We start from the raw sequence: 21,289 nt of genomic DNA on the forward strand, positions 1-21,289 counted from the left end.
GAAGAGGTCCGACTGGGGAAACAATTCTGAACAGGTACATAGGAGTTGGGGACCATTAGATGTGGAAAGGATAAGGAGCTGGGAAGGGAGATTAAAGGCTGATGCTCAGGTTTCTTCCTGGGGAAACCAATGAAACAGTGATGCCATTTACCACTAATGGAAAAGAAAAGGTGGGGCGATTTGGGGTGGGATCATGTCTGGGCATGTTGGGTTTGAAGTTTTGAAGACAATCAGGTCGAGGTGACCAAAGGGTAGCTGAAGCTCACAATCTCTTGAGAATGGAAGCCAAGCACTGGAAAACATCCGAGTGCTGGCGAGGGCTGGAGCTGTGATCGTACAATCTCTTCTAGTGAGTCAAGGCCCCAAGACCCCAGTTATGCTCCGAGGCTTATGAAAGGCCACGAGCATCTCCCCCTAAGACTGTGATCCCCTCGGGGAGGGACCACAATGCCTCGTCCCTCATTTTGTTCTCCCCAACCCCCATCACCAGGCTCTGGCTCTACAGGAGAAGGCACCCACTTGGCTCCTATCCCTGACCAGACAAGAAGCTCAAAAAATGGAACTCGGATGCTCATACCGACATGTAAGACCTTGTGCCCACGAAGGAGTTGGCCATGGAGTCGATGAGCTGCCCGCTGACCCCAAAATCACACAGCTTGATCTCCCCACGGGAGTTCACTAGGATGTTGGAGGGCTTGACATCTGCAGGGAAAAGAAAACAGAAAAGTAGAGAACTGGCACAGGTAGGCCGGCGAGCAGAAGGGTCAGTGCTCCACAGACAGACCAGCCCTGACCATGAGTCCCAGGACCTACTCCCCACCCCCATCACAGTGGCTTGCAAACACTGGCCACCAAGGCCCCTTCTTCCCACTTGTTTATGGTTTGAGGAAGGACTGTTTGGAGAGGAAATGATAAGCTGCTGTAGAAGCAAGACAGAAAGTCAGTGGATTTCTACTCTTTCAGAATCCAAACTTGACCAGATGACCCACAGGAGGGAGCCAGTTACCATAAATAATTAAGATTTCAAAGTCTGTTGCTTCAACTGCCCCTATTGGCAAGACATAATATGGTTAGATCATAAGGAAGAAAACCACAAATAATAAGATCTGTATGCTTGCTGAGCAAAGAATCAAGGCAGACAGGATGGGCGTGAGAATTTCTGCTCCTGACCTCAGTACAAAGCACAGAGCAGGTGAGTTTTACGAATATGTGAGGCAGGGGTTGGGAGCTGACTTACGATTCTCTTTCACTGAAGTTATTTCCCTAACAGCCTACCTGCTAGTCAAGGAGAGCCCCTCACTGCCAGAGAACTAGCCTGAAAGCTGCCCCTCAGGGTCAAGGCAGTGCCTCAGTACCAGCCCCATGCCCTTCCCTGCGCTCGGACCTTCCCCACTTCCTGCCCTGGCTGTCAGCACCACTACTGGGCCACTGGCCCTTCCTTTTGCAGGGAGGTGAACTTCCAAATGTTTGTCTTCTCCGTCTCCTCTGATTCAAACAACTGCCCTGTAAAGTAGGCGGACCAGGGCCAAGTAGAGTAGTGCCCCCTTATCCGTGGTTCCGCAGTCCAAGATTTCAGTTGCCTGCAGTCAACTGTGGTCCAAAAATATTAATGAAAAATGAACATAAATAATCCAGACATAAACAATTCATAATTTAAATTGTGCACCATTCTAAGTAGCGTGATGAACTCTCACACGATCCCACTCCGTACCACCCAGGACGTGATTCATCCCTTCGTCCAGTGTATCCACAGTGGATACACTACTCACCCGTTAGTCACTTAGTAGACATCTCGGTTATCAGATGACTGTCGTGGTATTGTAGCGCTTGTGTTCAAGTCACCCTTATTTTACTTAATAATGGCCCCAAAGCCAACTTTATTATTGCTTATGGTTGTTAATCTCTTACTGTGCCTGATTTATAAATTAAACTGTATCACAGGCACGTATGTATAAGGTTCAGTACTATCTGTGGTCTCAGGCATCCACTGGGGGTCTTGGAACACACCCCCCTGCGGATACAGGGGGACTACTGTATTCTCATTTACAAGTGGGTAAACGGAGGCTGGGACTTGGTGAAAGTCCCCAGGCCAGGGCTTTGTGGGCAGATAGCAGCAAACAAGGAGACCCACTCAGGTGTAAGCCACACCCAGGGGCAAAATCACAAACTGTGACAGGGAATCTTTGAGAGAAGTAATATAGACACTAGGATATAGAATATCTGGAGAATCAGAGAAAAAACCAAATCCTCTAATTCCAACCGACAGAACCGCTGCAGGCATACCTCATTGTACTGTGCTTTGCTTTATTGCACTTCAGAGAACTGCATTGTTTACAAGACCCTCCACCAGCAAAAAGATTATAACTCGCTGAAGGCTCAGATGATGGTTAGCAATTTTTAGCAATTTTTTTTAATTAAAGTGTGTACATTGTGTTTTTAGACATAATGCTATTGCACATTTAAAAGACTACAGTACAGTGTAAACGTAACTTTTATATGCACTAGGAAACCAAAAAATTTGTGTGACTCGCTTTTTATTGCATTGGTCTAGAATTGAAACCACAAAATCTCTGAAAGTATGCTGTATTAACATTATTTTTCCCTTCAATAATCTCACATGAATGCATTTACAGTATTTCTTCTTAAACAGATTCTAACAGGTCTATTTAAGTATCTTTCCAAGGGTATATTGAAAAAAAAAGTCACCCTGTCATATTCCAGTAAGTCTTTCCCCTACCCTACCCCCACCCAGCCCCTCATCATTTCCAGCCCTGGTGGGGTCAAAACCACAGCCCCCAGCCAGCTCCACCTTGTCCCCATCCACCATTGGCTCCACGAGGGCAGGGACATTGACTGTCTGCCTCCCCAGTGTAACACCACGGCTAGGACAATACCTGGCACACGGGAGGGACTCCCAAAGGCTTGTGAATGAATGGATCTAAACTCACTGTGTACCAACACCCAAACTCAGAGCCACCGGTGCAGTATAAGATCCAGCCCTCATAGCATCACAGGACACAAGAACTTTGTAAACCCCTCAACAACCTGTGTGTCCTAAACCCCTAAACCCCTGTGTGTCCTACATACAGACTTTCAGAACGTAGGTGTCTCAAGTGGCTTTAGAAGGCATCTGGGTCCTCCCTTCCCTGGTGGAGATGAAAAGTCTAAGGCCTAAAGGTTCAAGGTCACACAGCCAAGACTGGGTAAAGCTGGAACCAGAACTCAGATCTTCTGATGCTTAGACCTGTCTCCTTCCCACCCCCGCTGCTGCCACATTACTCAACTGGTCACTCTCCACCTAATCCTCGCTGAGCACCACTATGTGCCAGGTACCATGCAGGTACCAGCAAGACAAGAGCGAGCAAACTGATCAAGTTCCCACCATATGAGGCTGACGTTCAGTGTGAGGAGACAGACGAAAACAAACCCACAAGCCAATGTGTAACATCAGGTGGCCTGAAGTGCCACAAAGAAAATAAAAACCAAACCAGGAAACAGCAGAGAGAGTGCAGGGTGCTGCTGAGACAGGGCACTGAGGGAAGGCCTCTGGGGGCAGATGGCCCTTATCCATGACCTGGATGAAGTGAGGGGCAAGTCATGCGCCTCCTGGGGAATTATTTCAAGTGGGGAGAGTATAAACTTCAGGAGGTCAAGAATTAGCTTTTCTCTTGTTTCATGCCCAAGCCTAGTATTAAGACAGGACCCAATAAACACTTCTAACTGAGGAGCCACTAGTCCTCATCTCCACAGTACCCATGGCCCTCCTCACACAGAGATGCCTGACCCCTGAAGGTCAGTGTCCAGTGTGTGGAAAATGATCTGGAGTAACAGAACAGAACTGGGAATAGCGAGGTGTGTGTCAGTGCTTGCTGGGGCTGGCAGCGAGAGCACATGCAAGTCCCTCCAACACGAGCCTCTGTCTTCACACTTCCCACCAAATGCCACAGCCTTTCATCCCTGTGCCTGCACCACGAAGGCGGGAGCTCCCTCACCTTCCCAATGCTGCTGTGGCCTGTTTAGGAAAGACATGTTAGACCCTGCTTTGTTTTGTTTCCCTAAAGATTGACACCTAAGCTAACAACTGTTGCCAATTTTTTTTTCCTCCATCCCCAAAGCCCCCGAGTACATAATTGTATACTGTAGTTGTAGGTGGCTCTGGTCGTGCTGTGTGAGACGCCACCTCAGCATGGCCTAATGAGCAGTGCCATGTCCGCGCCCAGGATCCCAACCGGCAAAACCCTGGGCCGCCGAAGTCGAGCCCGTGAACTTAACCACTGGGCCACAGGGCCAGCCCCATAGACCTTGTTTTAAAGCAAAAGCATAGCACTGGCTAAAGAGACAAGAGACCTGTATTCAAATCCTGGCCCTGCCCCCTGCTCCACATGCAGCCTTGAGCTAGTCACGTGGCTTCTCTAGTCTGAGGTTTGCCTATCATGAAAGGGGTGACAACAATGGCAGCTCTTGCAACCTTACCAGATGGACTCCGGGATGAATCTAACAAAGTGTGAGTATTTAAATAGCACCCATGTTAAGGAATACAAAGAACGATTCTTACACCAGTTGCCCCCCAAGATCAGCAGCTCACAGCACCAGACACGCCCTCGCCCCCCAACAGAGAGCAGCCATCTCCCCCAGGGCCCGAGGACTCCTTCCTCTGCTAGCTCAGACACTTCCCTCTGCCGCAGCTGCTGCTCAGGAGTCTCTGCACCGCCTCTGTAACAGTCCTTGTATCTGATTCCTACTCACATGGCAAGCAAGCCTCATTTTTTTCAAACTTATGTAACACTGCTTTCCTCTATCCCTGGCTGTCAGATCCCACTTCCCCCACCCACCCCAGGGAACGACACTGCCTGGGAGACTGCAGAGATCCACGGGGGATGGGGTCGGAGAGGAGCAGAGGGAAACCCTGAGGGGCTTTTCCCTGCTTGGACCACATCTGTCCTGGGAGCCAGATGTACTGCACATGGCCCCTCCTGGTGACTGGGAAAGCCTGACAAGAAGTTGCTGGGAGATCTCAGCACACTAAACCCCTCAACTGGAGAGCATGTGGCTAGAGCCGCCAGGCCGGGACATGCTCCTCTCTGGAAGCCCCAGCCAAGTTGGGCTCTTCTCTGGGGACAAAAAAGAGGTACATGTCAGACAAGGCCAGAGAAAGACTGTTTCCTACAACTATCAGCTCTCCGCATTTGCTTTCTACAATCGCCATCCCTCCCTCCTCCATTCCTGTCCCCAGTATCTTCCTCCTCCACTTCGTGCTGCACAGCAACCAGCACTCCTCCAGCAGGACAGCCCCTGCACAGAGCTTGCAGTGGCTCCATCTGCCTTCGTGTACAACCCAAGCCCCTCAGCCTGCCTTTCCAAGCCCTCTAGTCCCTCTTTACCTCTCCAGCTTCTTACCCCAACACTTCTCCATGTTCACCTCCTCCAGGCTCAGGCTCGCCTGCCTCTCTAACTGTGCTAGTCTTGCGCTGGTCCCTGCATCTAAAGCATCCTCATTTCCCACCCACGCTCTCACCTCTACTTCCAGGTGCTTACTTCTGAGTCCCCTTCCTAACTTGGAATACTGCCCTGCTCCTGGAGCCCTGGGAGGATTAACCAGGCTTCCTCCCATATCTTTCCCTAATAGCGACTTCAAACATTGTTCCAATCACAGGCCCAGGCCCTCCCTTCTTTCTGAGGCCTTCTCCAGGCCTTGGGTTCTGTTTCTGACCCTCCAACAAGAAGAGAGTGAAGCTGGGAGGAGGCCTAGCACGGGTGGATGGCTGCACTCTGAAGGAAGCATGCACACCCACTAGGCTCCCAGACAGACAAGCTTCCCGAGGAAACCTACAAGATGTTCAAGTTTGATACCCCGATCCTGCTCAGCCTCTGGTACCCTCCTTCTTCAAAAATGAACAAAGAGGTTTTATGAAAAACTAAGTGGAACAAAGCATTTTCTTCTCTGATATTTTCTCCCCCAGAAATAACCACTGTTCAAAGCCCCCCGAGTTTTCCCCAAGAGCACATGATTTTAATTTAACTTCTGAGCATTTTCTACCACTCTAAAAACAAGGGGTTTGGATTAAATAATTCAGCAAGTCATTTGTTTATTCTATGAGCACTTACAGAGTCCCTGCACTGAGCTATGAGTAGAAAGGACCCAGTCCCTTATCCCTGTCCTCAAGACTGTCACCACCAGGAGAGACATAATCTACCAAATAACTGGAATGTGTGCACACATGTCTGATGGTAAGGGCAAAGAGAGAGTCATGGTCAGCGCACTGCGACTCAGATATTCTAAGTTCTTCCAACCAGCCCAGACGGATGCCAACCTGACTAGCTGGCAAGGCCCCATCAGGCAGATGAAGCAAGGTGAGTATCAGCCCCCCAGTATATTCCCTCTGTGTTCAACTTCCTTCGTTTCGTTTTGTGTAGGCTAATATTACAAGAAATTGCATTCCTTATTGGAAGGTGGAGGGGAAGGCAGGCATGATAGAAGGAGGTGGGACATGAGGAACAGAAGGGCAGAGGAGCAGGGGAGAGAATGGGGAGCACAAGAAAAACAGAAGAAAGAGGTGAAGGGAAGAAATAAGGGCCGCAGAGCAGCAAGTGGAGTGACACCTGGAAACCAGACTCTGACTTATGTGTGAGAAAAGCTGAATCCAAAAGTGAGAAGATCTTGGATAAATGAGTTAAAAGTTAAAGGGAGGGAAAAAAAAGGCAAATGAGATTTTTCAAATGGTGATTTTAGGCTTCAAATGACCTCTTCTTAGCAACCCAGGTAATGACTTAACAACCCCTCTTTAAAGAGGAAGAAAAAGAAGGGAAAGGTAGCTGACCCTGATAAGTCAAATAACAGTCTCCAAAGAGCCACCTCCAGTTATCCATGGCATCCGGGAGCTAATTAAGTAGCAAAGATAATTAAAATTCAAAGAAAATCCCAAACCCTTCAATTAGCCATTACCTGTAACCTCTTTTTCCCACCCAACCTTCCCTAAGAACATTGAAAAGAGGCTCCAGCTTTCTCCCCTCACTGATTTCCCCCAGCTAAGCAGACGGACACAGCTGAAAGACTAGGAGTGGGAGGATGGGACGTAGGCAAGCCCAGCTGACCTAGGAAGATGCCACAATAGCTGTGGTTCATGGAGCATCTGCTATGCCAGGCCTTTTAAATATACTGTCTTCTTTAATCCTCACAGCAGTGGGGTGAAGTAAGCATTATAAACCCCTGTGTCCAGATGAGAAACACAAAGGCCCAGAGTAATCTCTCTAGATTACACAGTGAGCTCATGGCAGAGGCGAGAGCAGAACTCATAGACTCTTCATTTCCAGAGCCTAGATAATCTGGGTCTAGGCAAAGGAGCGAATGGCAAACCACAGTGAGTTATACTCCCAAGTTTCAGAAAAACCATTATTAAGATGTGGGTGACGGTGGTCAAACGGTACAAACCTCCAGTTATAAGATAAATGAGTCCTGGGGACATAATGCACAGCATGGCGACCACAGTTAACAATGCTGTATAGTATATTTGAAAGTTGCTACGGCAGTAGATCTTAAAAGTCCTCATCACAAGAAAAAAAAAATTGTAACTATGTATGGTGATGGATGTTAACTAAACTTATTGTGGCAAGCATTTCCCAATATATACAAATTTCAAATCATGATGTTGTACACCTAAAACTAAAATGTCAATTATATCTCGATTTTTAAAAAAGAGCTGTGGGTGGGAAAGGGGGTCACTCATGTTAGAGATGTAACAAGCTTTATCTGGGAACAGGATCTGACTTGGGGTAGGTTGAAATCCTTGAAATCTGGTTGTGAGAGAAAAGAACTCTCTGCTCCAGTTTAGCGAGTGAGCACTTCCTGCTCAGCTCCAGCGAACTCTCCTTGACAAGTCTGACTGCAAGAAAGTGCTGGCTGACCGCAGGAAGAGACGTTTCCCACCTCCTTCTGACTAACAACTGAGTCCACAGAGCCTTCGGAGCACGTGGGCCAGGTCCTAACAAGCAGCTATTTTTCTCTCTCTCCACTTGCAATATTTTTGCCACCAAAACATTTTAATGTTTTTCTTTCCTCCCAAGATTCACTAGTTTTGAACGCTTTCACTCTACTTTTGTGCGCCCCTCTCTGCAAATTCAGTGCTCATCCCTGACCCAAAGGCACACAAACTCTGCGAGTGAAACATGAGATGACATTGCGAGAGTTCAGGATTTGGTTTTCGTTAGCACATGCCATTCCAAGAAATGGTCAGATTTTTAAAACAGGATGTAACAAAAGCCACAGCAAAAGGTATAGGGGTTACACGAAAGAAAGAGAGCAAGAGGAAAGGAAAAAGGGGCAGTAAAGGGAAAAGCTTCCAGATCCTGGCCTCCCTGATCTCTCATTTCTAATGACCCCGTGATTCTATTTGGCAGAGCAGCGTCATTTTACAGATATGGAAGTTAAGGCTAAAGTTGAAGTCCCTCGCCAAAGACAGCAAGTAACCTTTCCATTAAAAGAATCTGCCTTAAAGCTGTGAGCTTCCCCCTCCAGACTCTCTTGGCTACTTCAGAAGACAAGCAGACAGCAATCTACCACAAAGCCAAGCAACCACCTGCAGGCAGGAAAACAATGCTGGCTAACTTGGATGCTTATCATCCGCTATTTAAACAAGGGAAATTAGCTAAAAATCTCTTTCAACCTGCTGAAGGCTAATTTTGCTCAGCAGGAGGAGAGAAAAAAGAAGCCAATAGAAAAAGGGAAGGCAGAGATAGGCAGGAGATCTGTTCATTTTAAAATGGAGAGTGGGAGAGACTAGTAACATCACTACATTTATGGTGACCCAAGCTCCACCAAAGTAAGGCACTACCACTTGTGCCCGGGTCACAGTCAGCATGATGCACCAGACAAGTCTGGAAATGAGGTCACGAAGCCACTCAGCAGTCATTCCTACCTCAGCCCGGGACAGGCCCCTAAAGGAAAACACTTAGAAGAGAATGTTTTTAAAGACAAGTGTAAGCCGAACATAAGGGGCACTCCGTGTATGGTCTACTGAGAAGCAGCCACTCCCCAGTGCACACACTTCTCTGGGAGAAGTGCTCCTCCCTTACTCCAACCAACCACTTCAGGTGGAAACTGACAATCAGGGAACCCTGACCCCTGGCCACAGGGCAGGCCCCTAACGCACACTGGGCCACCCATAGTTCCCCATGCCCTGGCCATGGTGACCCCGGCAGGTCTAGGCACATGACCCGTATCAGTCCAATGAGAGGCCTTCCCCAGGATTTTCTAACAGAAGCTGGGGAAAGCTCTTCCCTCCCTGATAATGAGACTAAAGCCAGAGGTGATGGCTCCCCTGTGGTAGAGACAGCTAGCCTGAGAGAATGAAGCCCATGTTGGAAGAGAAACAAACAAGAGAGGGAGAGAGCTAGTAGTATCTTTTATAAGTACATCTTAATTGAAGTGTGACCGCTAATGGCATTTGAATCCCTGGAAACAATTATCCCTCAGGCCAGCTGCATTCTTATCCTTCCTGGGGTTTGGTTAGCTAAGCCAAAAAAGAAAAAAAATAAATCTCCTTTATTGTTTGAGCTATTTGTGTTCACTAACAACCAAGAATCCTAATATCCACTGGTTCTTAACATCAACGGGCATCAGAAATCCCATTATTTGGTAGGCGTATAGTGTGATGTGGAAATGGCACCACCAACTCTGGAGTCAGGCAGTTCTGGATGTGAACCCCTGCTCTAGCACTCACTGGCTGTGCAACCCCTGCCAAGTGACAGAGCCACGCTAAGCCTCTTTCCTTGGCTGTTAGGTGGAAATAGTAATTCCTGCTTGAGGGAACCTGGCAAGTACTAAGTGCTCAATAAATAGGAGGTACTACACGTGAGAAGCGCAGAATTCAGAGTTCAATGGCTCTTGAAGCTTGGAGGGAAACCAAAAGCTAACATTTGTTTGAGAAAAAACACAAGATATAAAAAGTCAGGTCCTGCCTGGTCTGGCTCCTACCTATGTGCCCCCATCAGTGCTATTCTCCAATTATTCCCTGCATGTTTCTGTTCCTGAATCGTTTGCTCTTGCTAGTCTCCAATCCAGATGTCTTCTCTGTTCATACGTGACCTACCACCCTTCAAGTCTTTTCGTTTGGGGGGGGGGGCGGGTGGGAGCAGAGGAGAAGGGCTGCCTAACTCAGAAGTATCCCCTCATTCTCCTCTCTTCACCAACAGGAGGGAGCCCCACCAGCTATCTGTACTATGTAAGTTTTGCCGGCATACTCAGGGACTTGGAAACTGAGCTAAGAGGGTCGGGTTCAGTCTGGGCTGTGGGCAGCTCCTGGACAGGGAAGCAGAGAAAGCTGAGCTGCAGAGCATGCAGGACAAAGCGGCCCAAAGTGGAGAGATGCTGCCTGGGATCCCAACAGCCTTCCCTCCCTGTCCTGTCCCTTCCTGAACACTGGCGACATCTGGCCCTTGGCTTCCCCGAGGCCTCGTGGGTCCTTAAAGGAGGTCCTCTGTCCTGTTTATGCTGGTTCAAGTTGGTTTCTGTTACTGGCAACAGAGAATCCTCACTGAGACAAAGTCCAGCTCCCACCTCTTCCATGAAGCCTCCCCTGACCACTGCCCACAAGACTCCCTTCTCCTTGGAACCCTGGAGCTCTTACCACATATGTCACTTGTCATGTTAGTACATATGCCACCTTATTTTAAATTTTTTCTCTGAAAAAAATCCAAACATTCACAAAAGTAGAGATAGTGTAACCATGCACCCATTACCTAGCTTCAACAATTATCTACTCACTGCGAATCTGATTTCATCCATAACCCTTCAGCTTTTTCTTTGCAGGGTGGGAGGGAGCAGAATATGTTAAGGCAATGCCAGACCTTATGTCAATTCACCCATAAACCGTTTATCTGACTTTCAAGGTATAATCTTGCTTCTCCAACTAGAACTAGAAGCTTCTTAGGAGCCGAGCACTATATATTCAGTGGGCTTTTAAATGCCACCACCTTGATGCTGTTAAACAAATGGTCCAAGAGTTTCAAGTGACCCTGAGGACAGATCCAGAAGATGGAGAAGGAAGTGAGATTACCTCTCAACAAAGAAGGAAGTAAGGTTCAGGATGATGAGGGACTCTGACAAGATCACTCAGGAAGCCAACGGCCGAGCTACATAGAATCCTCCACAAGGTTCCATTGGCAGCCAGGATGCTAAAGGGAGAGGGAGGCAGTGACTCTGAGGCCAGTGGGTGGGCAGAAGCTTTCTGCAGCCTCAGTGCCCGCCATGACCATCCAACGACAGCACTGCGAACGTTTCACAGGGCAGTAGGCACTTACCCCCAACGATAAACTTCGAAATGTGTTGTTTCCAAATGGAAAAAGAAAATCCCACCACTTTTGTTTCTAATTAATTTGGTGCTATCGAGCCTAATGCTGGTTCCCACCCTCATGCTGAGATGTGCCACTAGACCCTATATTGTCACTCTGTGGTTTTGGGCATCGTGAGCTGGGCTACATCTTGCTTGGACAGTGGTTAATAAAATCTGCCTCTTGGCTGATCACTAGGTCACCAGACTTCCAAATCAAACCAGCTCTCCTGGGTCTGCAGTCCTCCTCAGGAAGTTATCTGTAACTGGGGAGAGTGGCAGTCTCAGGCCCAGGTTTCCCTTAGAAATGAGGCTTTGTGATATGAGAAGGAGCAGGACATAGGTCTCCTGGGACTGCCTCTCAGCCTGCAGTACCAGGCTCTTCCTAAAGGGACCAGGTGCAGTCCTGGACCTCAGGCTCCCTTCTACCACAAACCCCTTGGGAAGGGCCACAGGGCAAGTCTTCCTGCTTCCTTCCCCTCCCCATCCATCCACACCAGCACCTGGCCTTTGCTCTCCAGGGGCTTCCCAGAATAAACCCTGACCACTTCTTTCCCACCTGTTCCCTCCTCTCCCTTCTCTCGGTTACTATCCTGACTCAGACCCACACTGTCTCTTACTGGACCATAGCAACAGCCTCCTAACTGACTTCTCTCCACACATCTTAGCCACGGAGGCCAGACTCCTCGTCCTCAAGGAGAGCTCCCCTCGCTTCCCTGTGCAGGAGCATTCCTCTGCTCCCACCTGCCTATGATAAAATCCAGTTCCAGAGCACAGCAGTGGAGACTCCTCAATTGCTTCGACTACTCCTTCCTTAATTCCCACCACTCACCATCAGGAACCCTTTGTTCTAAAGAGCTCAAATGACTTGCTATTTCCTATAAGGGCAAATCTGTGTTTTCCTGCCTCTGTGCCATGACTCACGTGTTTCCCTCTACTGGAATTCCTCTTCTGACATTGCCACCTGTATAACTTCTCCCTAAGCTTCAAAGTTCAGCCCAAATACCACCTCCTCCACGATGCTTCCCTAAAGGGATCCGAGGAAGCACTCTCCCTCCTCCAACATCCCATCTGCCTCGCTTGAGGAGCTAAGAGACAAACTCATCTGGAGCCATAATCCATCACAGTGGGTCTAGCAGCTGAGGTAATTCTAGAGAGAACGTGACTCACATTTCTAACCAAGAGACCAGCAGACTGGATTCCAGCTACTAATTAGCCATTCTCCGTTTCTCTCTATCTGTAAGGTGTGGTAGCCTAGACAGAGTCCACAGGAATCAATTCTCCCTGTAAAGTCATGGCCAGGGCCCTTGAAGCTGCCACCACATGGCTGGGGGATGAGACTGATGGGCAAAGGAAGCAGAGGTGCAGCCAGGGCCACCACCTGAACACCCTGGGCCACCTACGGATCGAGGCGCAGACGACACTCCCCCGCCACACAGACAAGGATTGTGCTCATGACAAAACACCGTGTGCAGCCTAAGGAGCCACCCTGACTTTGCGCTCAGGGAAGGCCGGGAGGACACCAGAAGAGGCCCGGCAGGCAGGACAGTACCTCGCAAAGGTCAGAGAAGAAGCCACTCAGAAACTCATTACATGCTACAACAGCTTGTAAAACAACAACAAAAAAAAACAAATGAGCCATTCACATCTTGCCTACCAGTGCCAAAAGCAAGTCTGACTAAAGCAAGAGGAAGACTCAGAGGTTGAAATCCTGACTGTAGCTGAGGACCCAGCTCCTCCAGAGGCTGCTGCTAGGACACCTGCGAGGAGCTCTGGAGGCCCCCAGCCATCCCTGGGACTAGGATCCAAAAACACTCTCAAAGCCTCCACAGAAACCTTGCGTCTCCTTCTGACCTGAGAGCTCCCTGCTTTCACAAACCTCTACCCTGAGCAACAGGAACTCTTCCGGAGTGCACTCCAAGCAGGCTGGCCCCCAGGTATAAACTGCTCCAGCTCTGAAGAGAGCCATCGCAGCTGGCTCCAGTTACAGTCTGGCTTAAAACTCAGGACACGGCAGGTCCAAGCTACTAATTCAATACCGGGACTAGATCAAGCAGGTTACACACTCCTTCATCTGATAGAAGGAAAAGAAAAACAAGTTGAGGCATAAAGTAACACCCTCCTTAGCATTTACTGATCTTCATCAGCCAGCAACTCCAAGGCAGAAATAATTTACGGGCTAAGTTGTATGAACCCTGTATTGATGTAAATCATGTAATGCTTCCTCAGGGTCTTGATCAAAATAAAACCTTGTTAACTAGAGTGGGCCAAGAAGAATGGCAGACTAGAAATGCAAATCACTGCTTTAAATGGCATGAAGCAGAGCTGTATCCTAGGGCCCCCCACCTCTCACACTTTAACTCATGGCCTACCTACCTGGGTCAGCTTTGCATGAAGTGGACATAAGCTCCTGCCATAGTAAGTGAAAAGACTACATGCAAAGCTTTGTAGCTGATTGCTTCCAGAGCTCCAGGGTCAGGAAAAACCCTCTCTCCTACCTACCTATGTCATCCATCATGCTTTCATCAAGACTTAATGCTGATAAACTCAAAGCTGACTCTTGTGCTTAAATTCTAAAGTTTCCTCAGTTGGGAGATTCTTCTTCCCCTTAACTCAGTGGCCAGGAAGCTTTTTCTCAAAAGGATTAGAGAGCAAATATCTTAGGCTTTGAGGGCCACACGGTCTCTTTCACAAGCAACTATTCAATTTTGCCATCATAGCACAAAAGCAGCCACAGACAACGCTTAAACAAATAAGCATGGCTGTGTTCCAATAAAACTTCATTTATAGACACTGAAATTTGAATTTCACACAATTATCACATGTCATAAAATTCTCAAAAACAATTCTTAGCTTGCAGGCCATATAAAAATAGGCAGTGGGCCAGACTTGGGCTGCAGGCCACCAGTTTGCCCACCCCTGCCTTAAATGCTTAATTATTGTTTTGATCTGTTACTAGTTTTTTGTCTTCCTGATCCAATGCTTAATAGTATTTATAGTGGAAAAACTTTTTTTCCTAATTTGTTTGCTTTCAGCATCCACTCCTCCTCACCATCTTTTACTAACAGAAACTCTCTTTTTCATCTGGGATATGCTCCTCCCCCAACAACAAGTGTTTCTGCTAGGGTGTCAACCAAGAGACCCCATCCATCCTTCCACAGAGGTGGGCTTATAACCCAGGATGGCCAACCAGACTACTCTAGTCCCCTGATACACTGACTGGTCCAGGTTTGGTCAGGCACTCCAAGCAGAGGCAGTCAGTGGTTCAAGCGCTGATCTGGATGCTGGGGGCAGTGAATGGAGCTCTGTCTCTGGGATAGGGAGCATGAAGGACTAGATGTATCTAGGGTTAGTGAGGTCCATGCTGCCCCCATGAGAATCCGACTGCAAAGGAATCCCACACAAGGAAGAGCAAAGCCAAGAGGTACTAGAATCCGGAGACCGTCACTTCAACCCCACATTCATCCCTGCCTTCGGACCTCCTGGTAACCCAAGCCAAGACATTCCCTCTTTTGACTAAGTAATCTTAAGTTGGGTTTCTGACACAACCAAAGGATTCTGACTAGTTATATCACATCAGATTTTATCTGAAAGTTGGCAGGGTAGCGATTCATGTGTAAAACAATGACAGTGGCTCTGTTCCACCATCATTGGTCACCTACAGACATGTCTCTTTTCCCCCGTTGGACTCTAAGCTTCTGGAGGAACCAAATTCACTTATGAGCCATCTTTACACCCTCTGTAGTGATTCATCCAGCACCTGGCAGTTGGTATACAGTCTATGATATTTTACAACTATGAATTACTTTTCTTGGATGTGGGATGCTACAGTGAGGAGCAGGGCAAATAAACATGGAGGAACATCTGCATGCACCTACCCATGACTATCCACCAGAATGTCACCCAGAGATTTCAGAGAAAACCGACACTCCCAGAGGGGTCACAGATCTAACAGCCACACTGATCAATGGCCCACAAACCACGTACACCAGGCTGAGCCACACGGACTGCTTCGCCCTTTGAACCCCCAGGGGAAATAGAATGCAATGTCTGCACAACACCAGGGCAGATCATAGTGGGCCAATTCACCGTGGATGAAATCCAGAAGAGCTGGCCAGAGCTTCAGACAGTGGGAAGATCAGCTGAGCTTGTCCTGCCCAAGAAGTCCTGCTCCATGACGGTAGAGGCAAGTCACTTCAGGAGTGAGGGTGAGAACCTGCTTCTCTCTAGGTTCCATCCAGTGTGGGCACATTAGAAATGCAGGAAAGCCAGCCACATGCACACCCAAGGCAGTCTACCCCACCAGGACCAAGACACCCAGTTACCACTCACCCAGTCAAGGATTATTGAAAAACTTTCAAAAGGCTACCACCCAGCAGGAAAACCAGTACCTAAATGGCACCTGAAACAGTTGGTCTCCCTTCAGACACCATTATGGCACTTCCTCCCACTTAAAAGGTAATTTCTAAGTGCAGGTAGGCCTAGTTTTGTATCACTGACATATTCTTTAAAAAAATGTTTGAATCAATTTGATGTAATTTGCTTGCCTTTTTGAAGATTCTATGAGAACTTAATGTTTGAAAGATCCTGTAGTGAATGTTTTGAAAACATAAAGAATCGCCCCCAGAACTTGTGTTACAAGTTATTTCTGTACATGAGTTTTACTTAGAGCAGGGCACACCTAGAAATCACTTTCAACTTAATAATTTAAAATCCTAAGTGTCATCTCTGCATGCTAGACTAGGTAATGGGGAGCGAACCTGCCGCCAACACTCAGCAAGAGGGGATGGTGTCCCCTGACATCTGCGTGATTGTTGTGAGACTGTATGCTTCAGAGGCACTGACCCCAGGCCCTTCTAGAGGTGACTGAGCCTGCAGTCCAGGCCCCAGGGAGGCTAAGAAGGGCCAAGTGACCCAGCAGCAGCACCCCTGTGGTAGGTGTGGTCTCGAGGCAGCTGCTTTTCTGCCTGAGTGACCCGGATTCCCAACCAGAGTAGCCCTAGTCTCTGCCCTACCAAAGACTGTGGGTTCAGCTTTTCAAAGGATTCTCTGAGCTTTCCCAGGATCCTTCTGATGAATAACTTTTTAGTGGCTTAAACCAAGTCAGGCTGGTTTCTGTTGCTAGTAATCATAAAAACCTATACTAATTTATCTGCTAAGCAGCAGCTAATGTTTATTAAGTGTCTACTATGTGTCAAGCACTATTCTAAGTGCTTTGAAGGCATTATTTCAATTAATCCTCACAACCCTTTAGGTAGGCTCTATTTTCTCCATTTTCCTCAGGTTTGGAGAAGTTAAATAACTTGCCTAGGTTATACAGTAAGGAGCACAGTCAGGATTCAAACTCTGAACTATTATCACCGTGACAGAGAAGAAAAACTGGCCATAATATTTTGCAGCTCCTGCCAACAAGAGATAGTCTATCCCTCTACTTGTTGAATCTTGGTCTGACCACGTGACTTTCTTTAGCCAACAGAACATTAACAAATGTAACATAAGCAGAGGCTTAAATGGTGCTTGACTACTGGGGTTACCCACTCTTGCTACTGAAACCCTAAGAGCATCACAGGAAGAAGCAAGGGCTTTAGCCTCCCAGAGGATGAGTGAGAACATGGGGAGAGGAGATAGGCCCTGCCAACTCATAGAACTGTAGAAAGTAATAAACTCTTGCTGTTTTAAACTACTAAGTTTTGGGGTGGTTTAGTACACAGAAAAAGCTAATTGAAATAATCACTAAGGTTATCAGCATATCAATCAATATCAACAAGTAGGAATAAGTAAAAATTTGAGGCAGAAAAAAGCCTCTTTATTCCTCCCCATTTTTCCTCAAGGAGAGAATCAGAAAAACAGTTTGAATTTCCTCAGAAAAGAATATATTTAGACCAGAGGAAGAACTTACTGGCAGCAAGGAAGCCTACAGACAGAGGCAGGGAGACTCTCTCTCTGTCATTCTCACCCTAACTAAGGTTTCCAGGAATCATCCACTCATTGTGCATCTTGCTCAGGAATCAAGTTGTGCAAGAGCCCCATTCCACAGGCCAGGCCAACAGTGATTCTTTCAGGACTTCTCGAGAATAACCACACACAGCAGGAGTCTGAAAAGCTGAGCGGCCAGGCCGGGCCAGCACACACACTGTTCACCAGGGTAGAAGTCCTTCTGGTGACTTCCCCTTCTTGGCTGGGCAAGTAAGAACTCTCCACCAAAGCCATCTGTCCAGAGACCAGTGTGGCTCACAAAGCAGCTCTTGGTGCCAAAGAACATTAACTGGTGGAGTCAGAAAAGAAATTCCCGGGAAAGTGGAGGCAGCACCAGGCTGAAGGGGAAAGCAAGCTGGTTATTCCAGAAATCAGCTGGAACCTTCCCCTCTTTAAAATGGAAATAAAGTTAGAGCTCTCCATCAAAAACAGAGCATAGTACACAGAAGGCACAGAGTAGAGAAAACACAGGACTAGATTAATGACGGTGTTAAGAGTAGGAGACACGGGTTCTTGGCCCCATTTCACTGCTGCTTCTTGTGTGTTCTCGCACAAGTTAATCACACATCCACCCATTTAACAAACCTTTAAGGAGGAGCTACTTTCTGCTATTATGTTAGGGACTGGGGATATTAAGACGAATTAGACATGCTCCCTGATTTGAAGAAACTCACATACTAGTGAGAGAAACACACAAACTCTCTGAGCTTTGGTTTCCACATCTATAAAATAGGAAAAACATACCTATTTCACAAGGTTGTTGTGAACAAGAAATAAGTAGTAGCAAGAAGCACATAATACAGTACTTGGTACACAACAGATCCTCAAAAAATAAGGATCATTATTTATTACAATAAGAAAGGGATGGACACTGCATCAAGGGAATACAGAGACAGAGCTCTTAATCTATTTGGGAAGGGGCTGGTTCATGGGCAAGCTTCTCAGAAGAAGAGATGTCTGAGCTAAATAGTAGTATCATTACTTTTAGCAAACATTTATTAATGACTTATGAGGAAGACATTCTCAAAACCATGTAAAATAAGTACGTAATTTGCAATTATTGCTCTTTGGCATGAAGTATCCTCATCTTACAGATGAATAAATAACTCATGAGAGTTTATACGCCCTGTACATAAGAGTTAGGATGTCAACTGTGGCTGATTCCCAAGCCTCAGTGCTATACTGAAAGGTATGAGCAGACTTAGTCTAGCAAAGGCATGAATGTGAGGGGTTGGGGTGGGGACTGGGAAGTAAGCATTCCCAGGAAAGGCAGTAATAGGAGCAAAGGTGAGGAGCACACAAAGGTACAGTTCGCAAAAGGAACTTAATCTCATCAGGTCAGTTTCCTCACAAATTACATAAAGGAACAAGGAAGGCAATTTGCTTTTGTTACGCCCTTCTCTATGCAAAACATTTTGCCAGTTGGTTTCCATATGTCATTTCATTAATCCTCATAGCAACCTAGGAGTAGAGAAGAGGATTCCATTTTACATTTTACATTTACTCCACTAGACCCTTCTACAGCTCTGAACTCACGGCTCCAAGTGAAACTACGTATGTCAATCACCACCCTAGAACACAGAGCCATACTCAAGAAATGTGAACTCTCCTCTCCTTTCAGCTACTCCTATTTCCTAGAAATTAATACACCAAAATATTCTAACACGGAACTCAGAGGTCTTAAAGAACCACAGAGTAAGGTCCATAAACTGCTGGAAAACTGCTCCCCCTTCAAGCCATACCATACCTCCTTAATGATACTTTCTTAACTGTCAGTAGCAAGAGGACAAAATGATAGCTAGTGCAGTTAGAAAGCAGAAAGCTTTCTATAGTTTTGTATTTTAAGTATACAGGTTTGATGTGTTTTGAAAAATGTATACGCCTGTGAACCAACCACCAAAACCAAGATTTAATATTTTGATTACTTCAGAAGTTCCCTCATGCCCCTTTGAAGTTAATTCCCACTCCAGCCCTCAGATCCTCAGGCAACCACTGACCTACTCAGTTACCGTGGATTAATTCTGTCTGTCCTAGAATTTCATATAAATGGAATCACACAGTATGTACTCTTTTGAGTAGGGCTTCTTTCACTCAGCACATTTTTGAGATTCATCCAAGTTGTGTGTATCAACAGTTTGTTCATTTTTATTGTTGAGCTGTATTCCACTGCTTGAATATATCAAAATTTGTTTAGTCACTCATCTGGTGATAAATATTTTGGTTGTTTGTAGTTTGGGCTGTTATGAATAAAGATGCTACGAACGTTTGTACAAACAAATGTTTTCCTTTCTTTTTGGTCAATATTGAGAAGCGGGGTTGATGGGCTGTATGGTTTAATTTTAAAAGAAACTACCAAACTGTTTTCCAAAGTGGTTGTCCCTTTCCCTGGCTGCTTTTAAGAATCTCTCTCTCTCACTGGTTTTTAGCAACTTGACTATTTTTTTGCTTTTTAGTTTTTTACAGCTTTACTGTTGTGTAATTTTTATACAATAAACTCCACATACTTAAAGTATATCATTGATGAATACATATGACCATCACCACAATCAAGATCATAAACATATCTATCACCCCCAAAAGTTTCCTCATGCTCCTTTGTAATTCTTCTCTCCTTCTTCTTCCCTCATTCCCCAGGTAACCACTGATTTGCATTTTGTTACTACAGATTAGTTTGCAATTTCTAGATTTATATAAATGAAATCACATAATGTGTGCTCTTTTTCGTCTGACTCTTTCACTCAGTATCACTCTTTTAAGATTCATCTATATTGTTGCATGCATCAATGGTTTGTTCTTTAAATGGTTAAGTAGTATCCTATGGTATGGATATACCACAGTTTATCCATTCAACTGCTCGTGGACATTGGGTTGTTTCTAGTTTCTGGCTACTACAAATAAAACTACTATGAACATTCATGTACAAGAGCCTGAATGGACATATGCTTTCATTTCTTCCGGGAAAATCCTAGGAGTGAAATGGCTGAACGTATAATAGGTACATGCTTAATGCTTTATGAAACTGACAAGCTGCTTTGCACATAGCTGTGCCATTCTACGTTCCTATCAGCAGCATCTGAGAGGTCCAGGTGCTCCACATTCTCTATAATGTGTGGTCAGTCCCTTTAGACATTCTAGTGGGTGCATAATGATATCTCATTGTGATTTTAATTTACATTTCCCTAATGACTAATGATGATGAATATCTTTTCATGTGTTTATTTGATATTTGCATATCTTCTTTAGTAAAGTGTCTGTTCAAATCTTTTACCCATTTTTTAAAATTGAATTATCTTTTTACTATTAAGTTGTAAGAGGTCTTTATATACTCTAGGTAGTCTTTCGACAGATATATGTTTTGCCAATATTTTCTCTCAGTCTGTGGTTTGCCTTTTTATTTTTGTCAGTGTCTTTTAAAAAGCAAATGTTTTTAATTTAGAAAAAGTACAATTTAGGGGCTGGCCCCGTGGCCGAGTGGTTAAGTTCGCGCGCTCCGCTGCAGGCGGCCCAGTGTTTCGTTGGTTCGAATCCTGGGCGCGGACATGGCACTGCTCATCAGACCACGCTGAGGCAGCGTCCCACATGCCACAACTAGAAGGACCCACAACGAAGAATACACAACTATGTACCGGGGGGCTTTGAGGAGAAAAAGGAAAAAATAAAATCTTTAAAAAAAAAAAAAGAAAAAAGAAAAAGTACAATTTATTGATTTCTTTCCTTTATAGTTTATGCCTTTTGTGTCCCATTTTAAAAACTCTTTGCCAAAACACAGGTCACTAAGATGGTCTCCTGTGCTTTCTTTTAGAAGTTTTATAGTTTTAACTCTTACAGTTCGACCTACGATCCACTGAGAGTAAATCTTTGAACCTGTGTGAGGCAGTGGCAGAGGTTCATTTTTGTGTATATGGGTATTCAATTGCTCCAGCATCATTTGTTGAAAAGATTCTTCTTCTCCTACTGAACTACCCCGGAATCTTTGTCAAAAGTCAATT

General features: G+C 46.1%; 1 protein-coding gene across 2 annotated transcripts in view; it reads right to left on the reverse strand.

Annotated features, from left to right (window-relative positions):
* The window catches only part of MAP2K1 (mitogen-activated protein kinase kinase 1), a 75,946-nt gene that overhangs the window by 8,857 nt on the left and 45,800 nt on the right, over positions 1-21,289 (reverse strand). For both annotated transcript variants that reach the window (XM_023655001.2, XM_001496420.7), the window contains exon 6: positions 578-702. In XM_023655001.2, the coding sequence (XP_023510769.1) occupies positions 578-702 (125 nt within the window). The remainder of the gene's footprint in view (positions 1-577; positions 703-21,289) is intronic.

The sequence above is a fragment of the Equus caballus genome, chromosome 1 (assembly GCF_041296265.1).
Source record: "Equus caballus isolate H_3958 breed thoroughbred chromosome 1, TB-T2T, whole genome shotgun sequence".
NCBI lineage: Eukaryota > Metazoa > Chordata > Mammalia > Perissodactyla > Equidae > Equus > Equus caballus.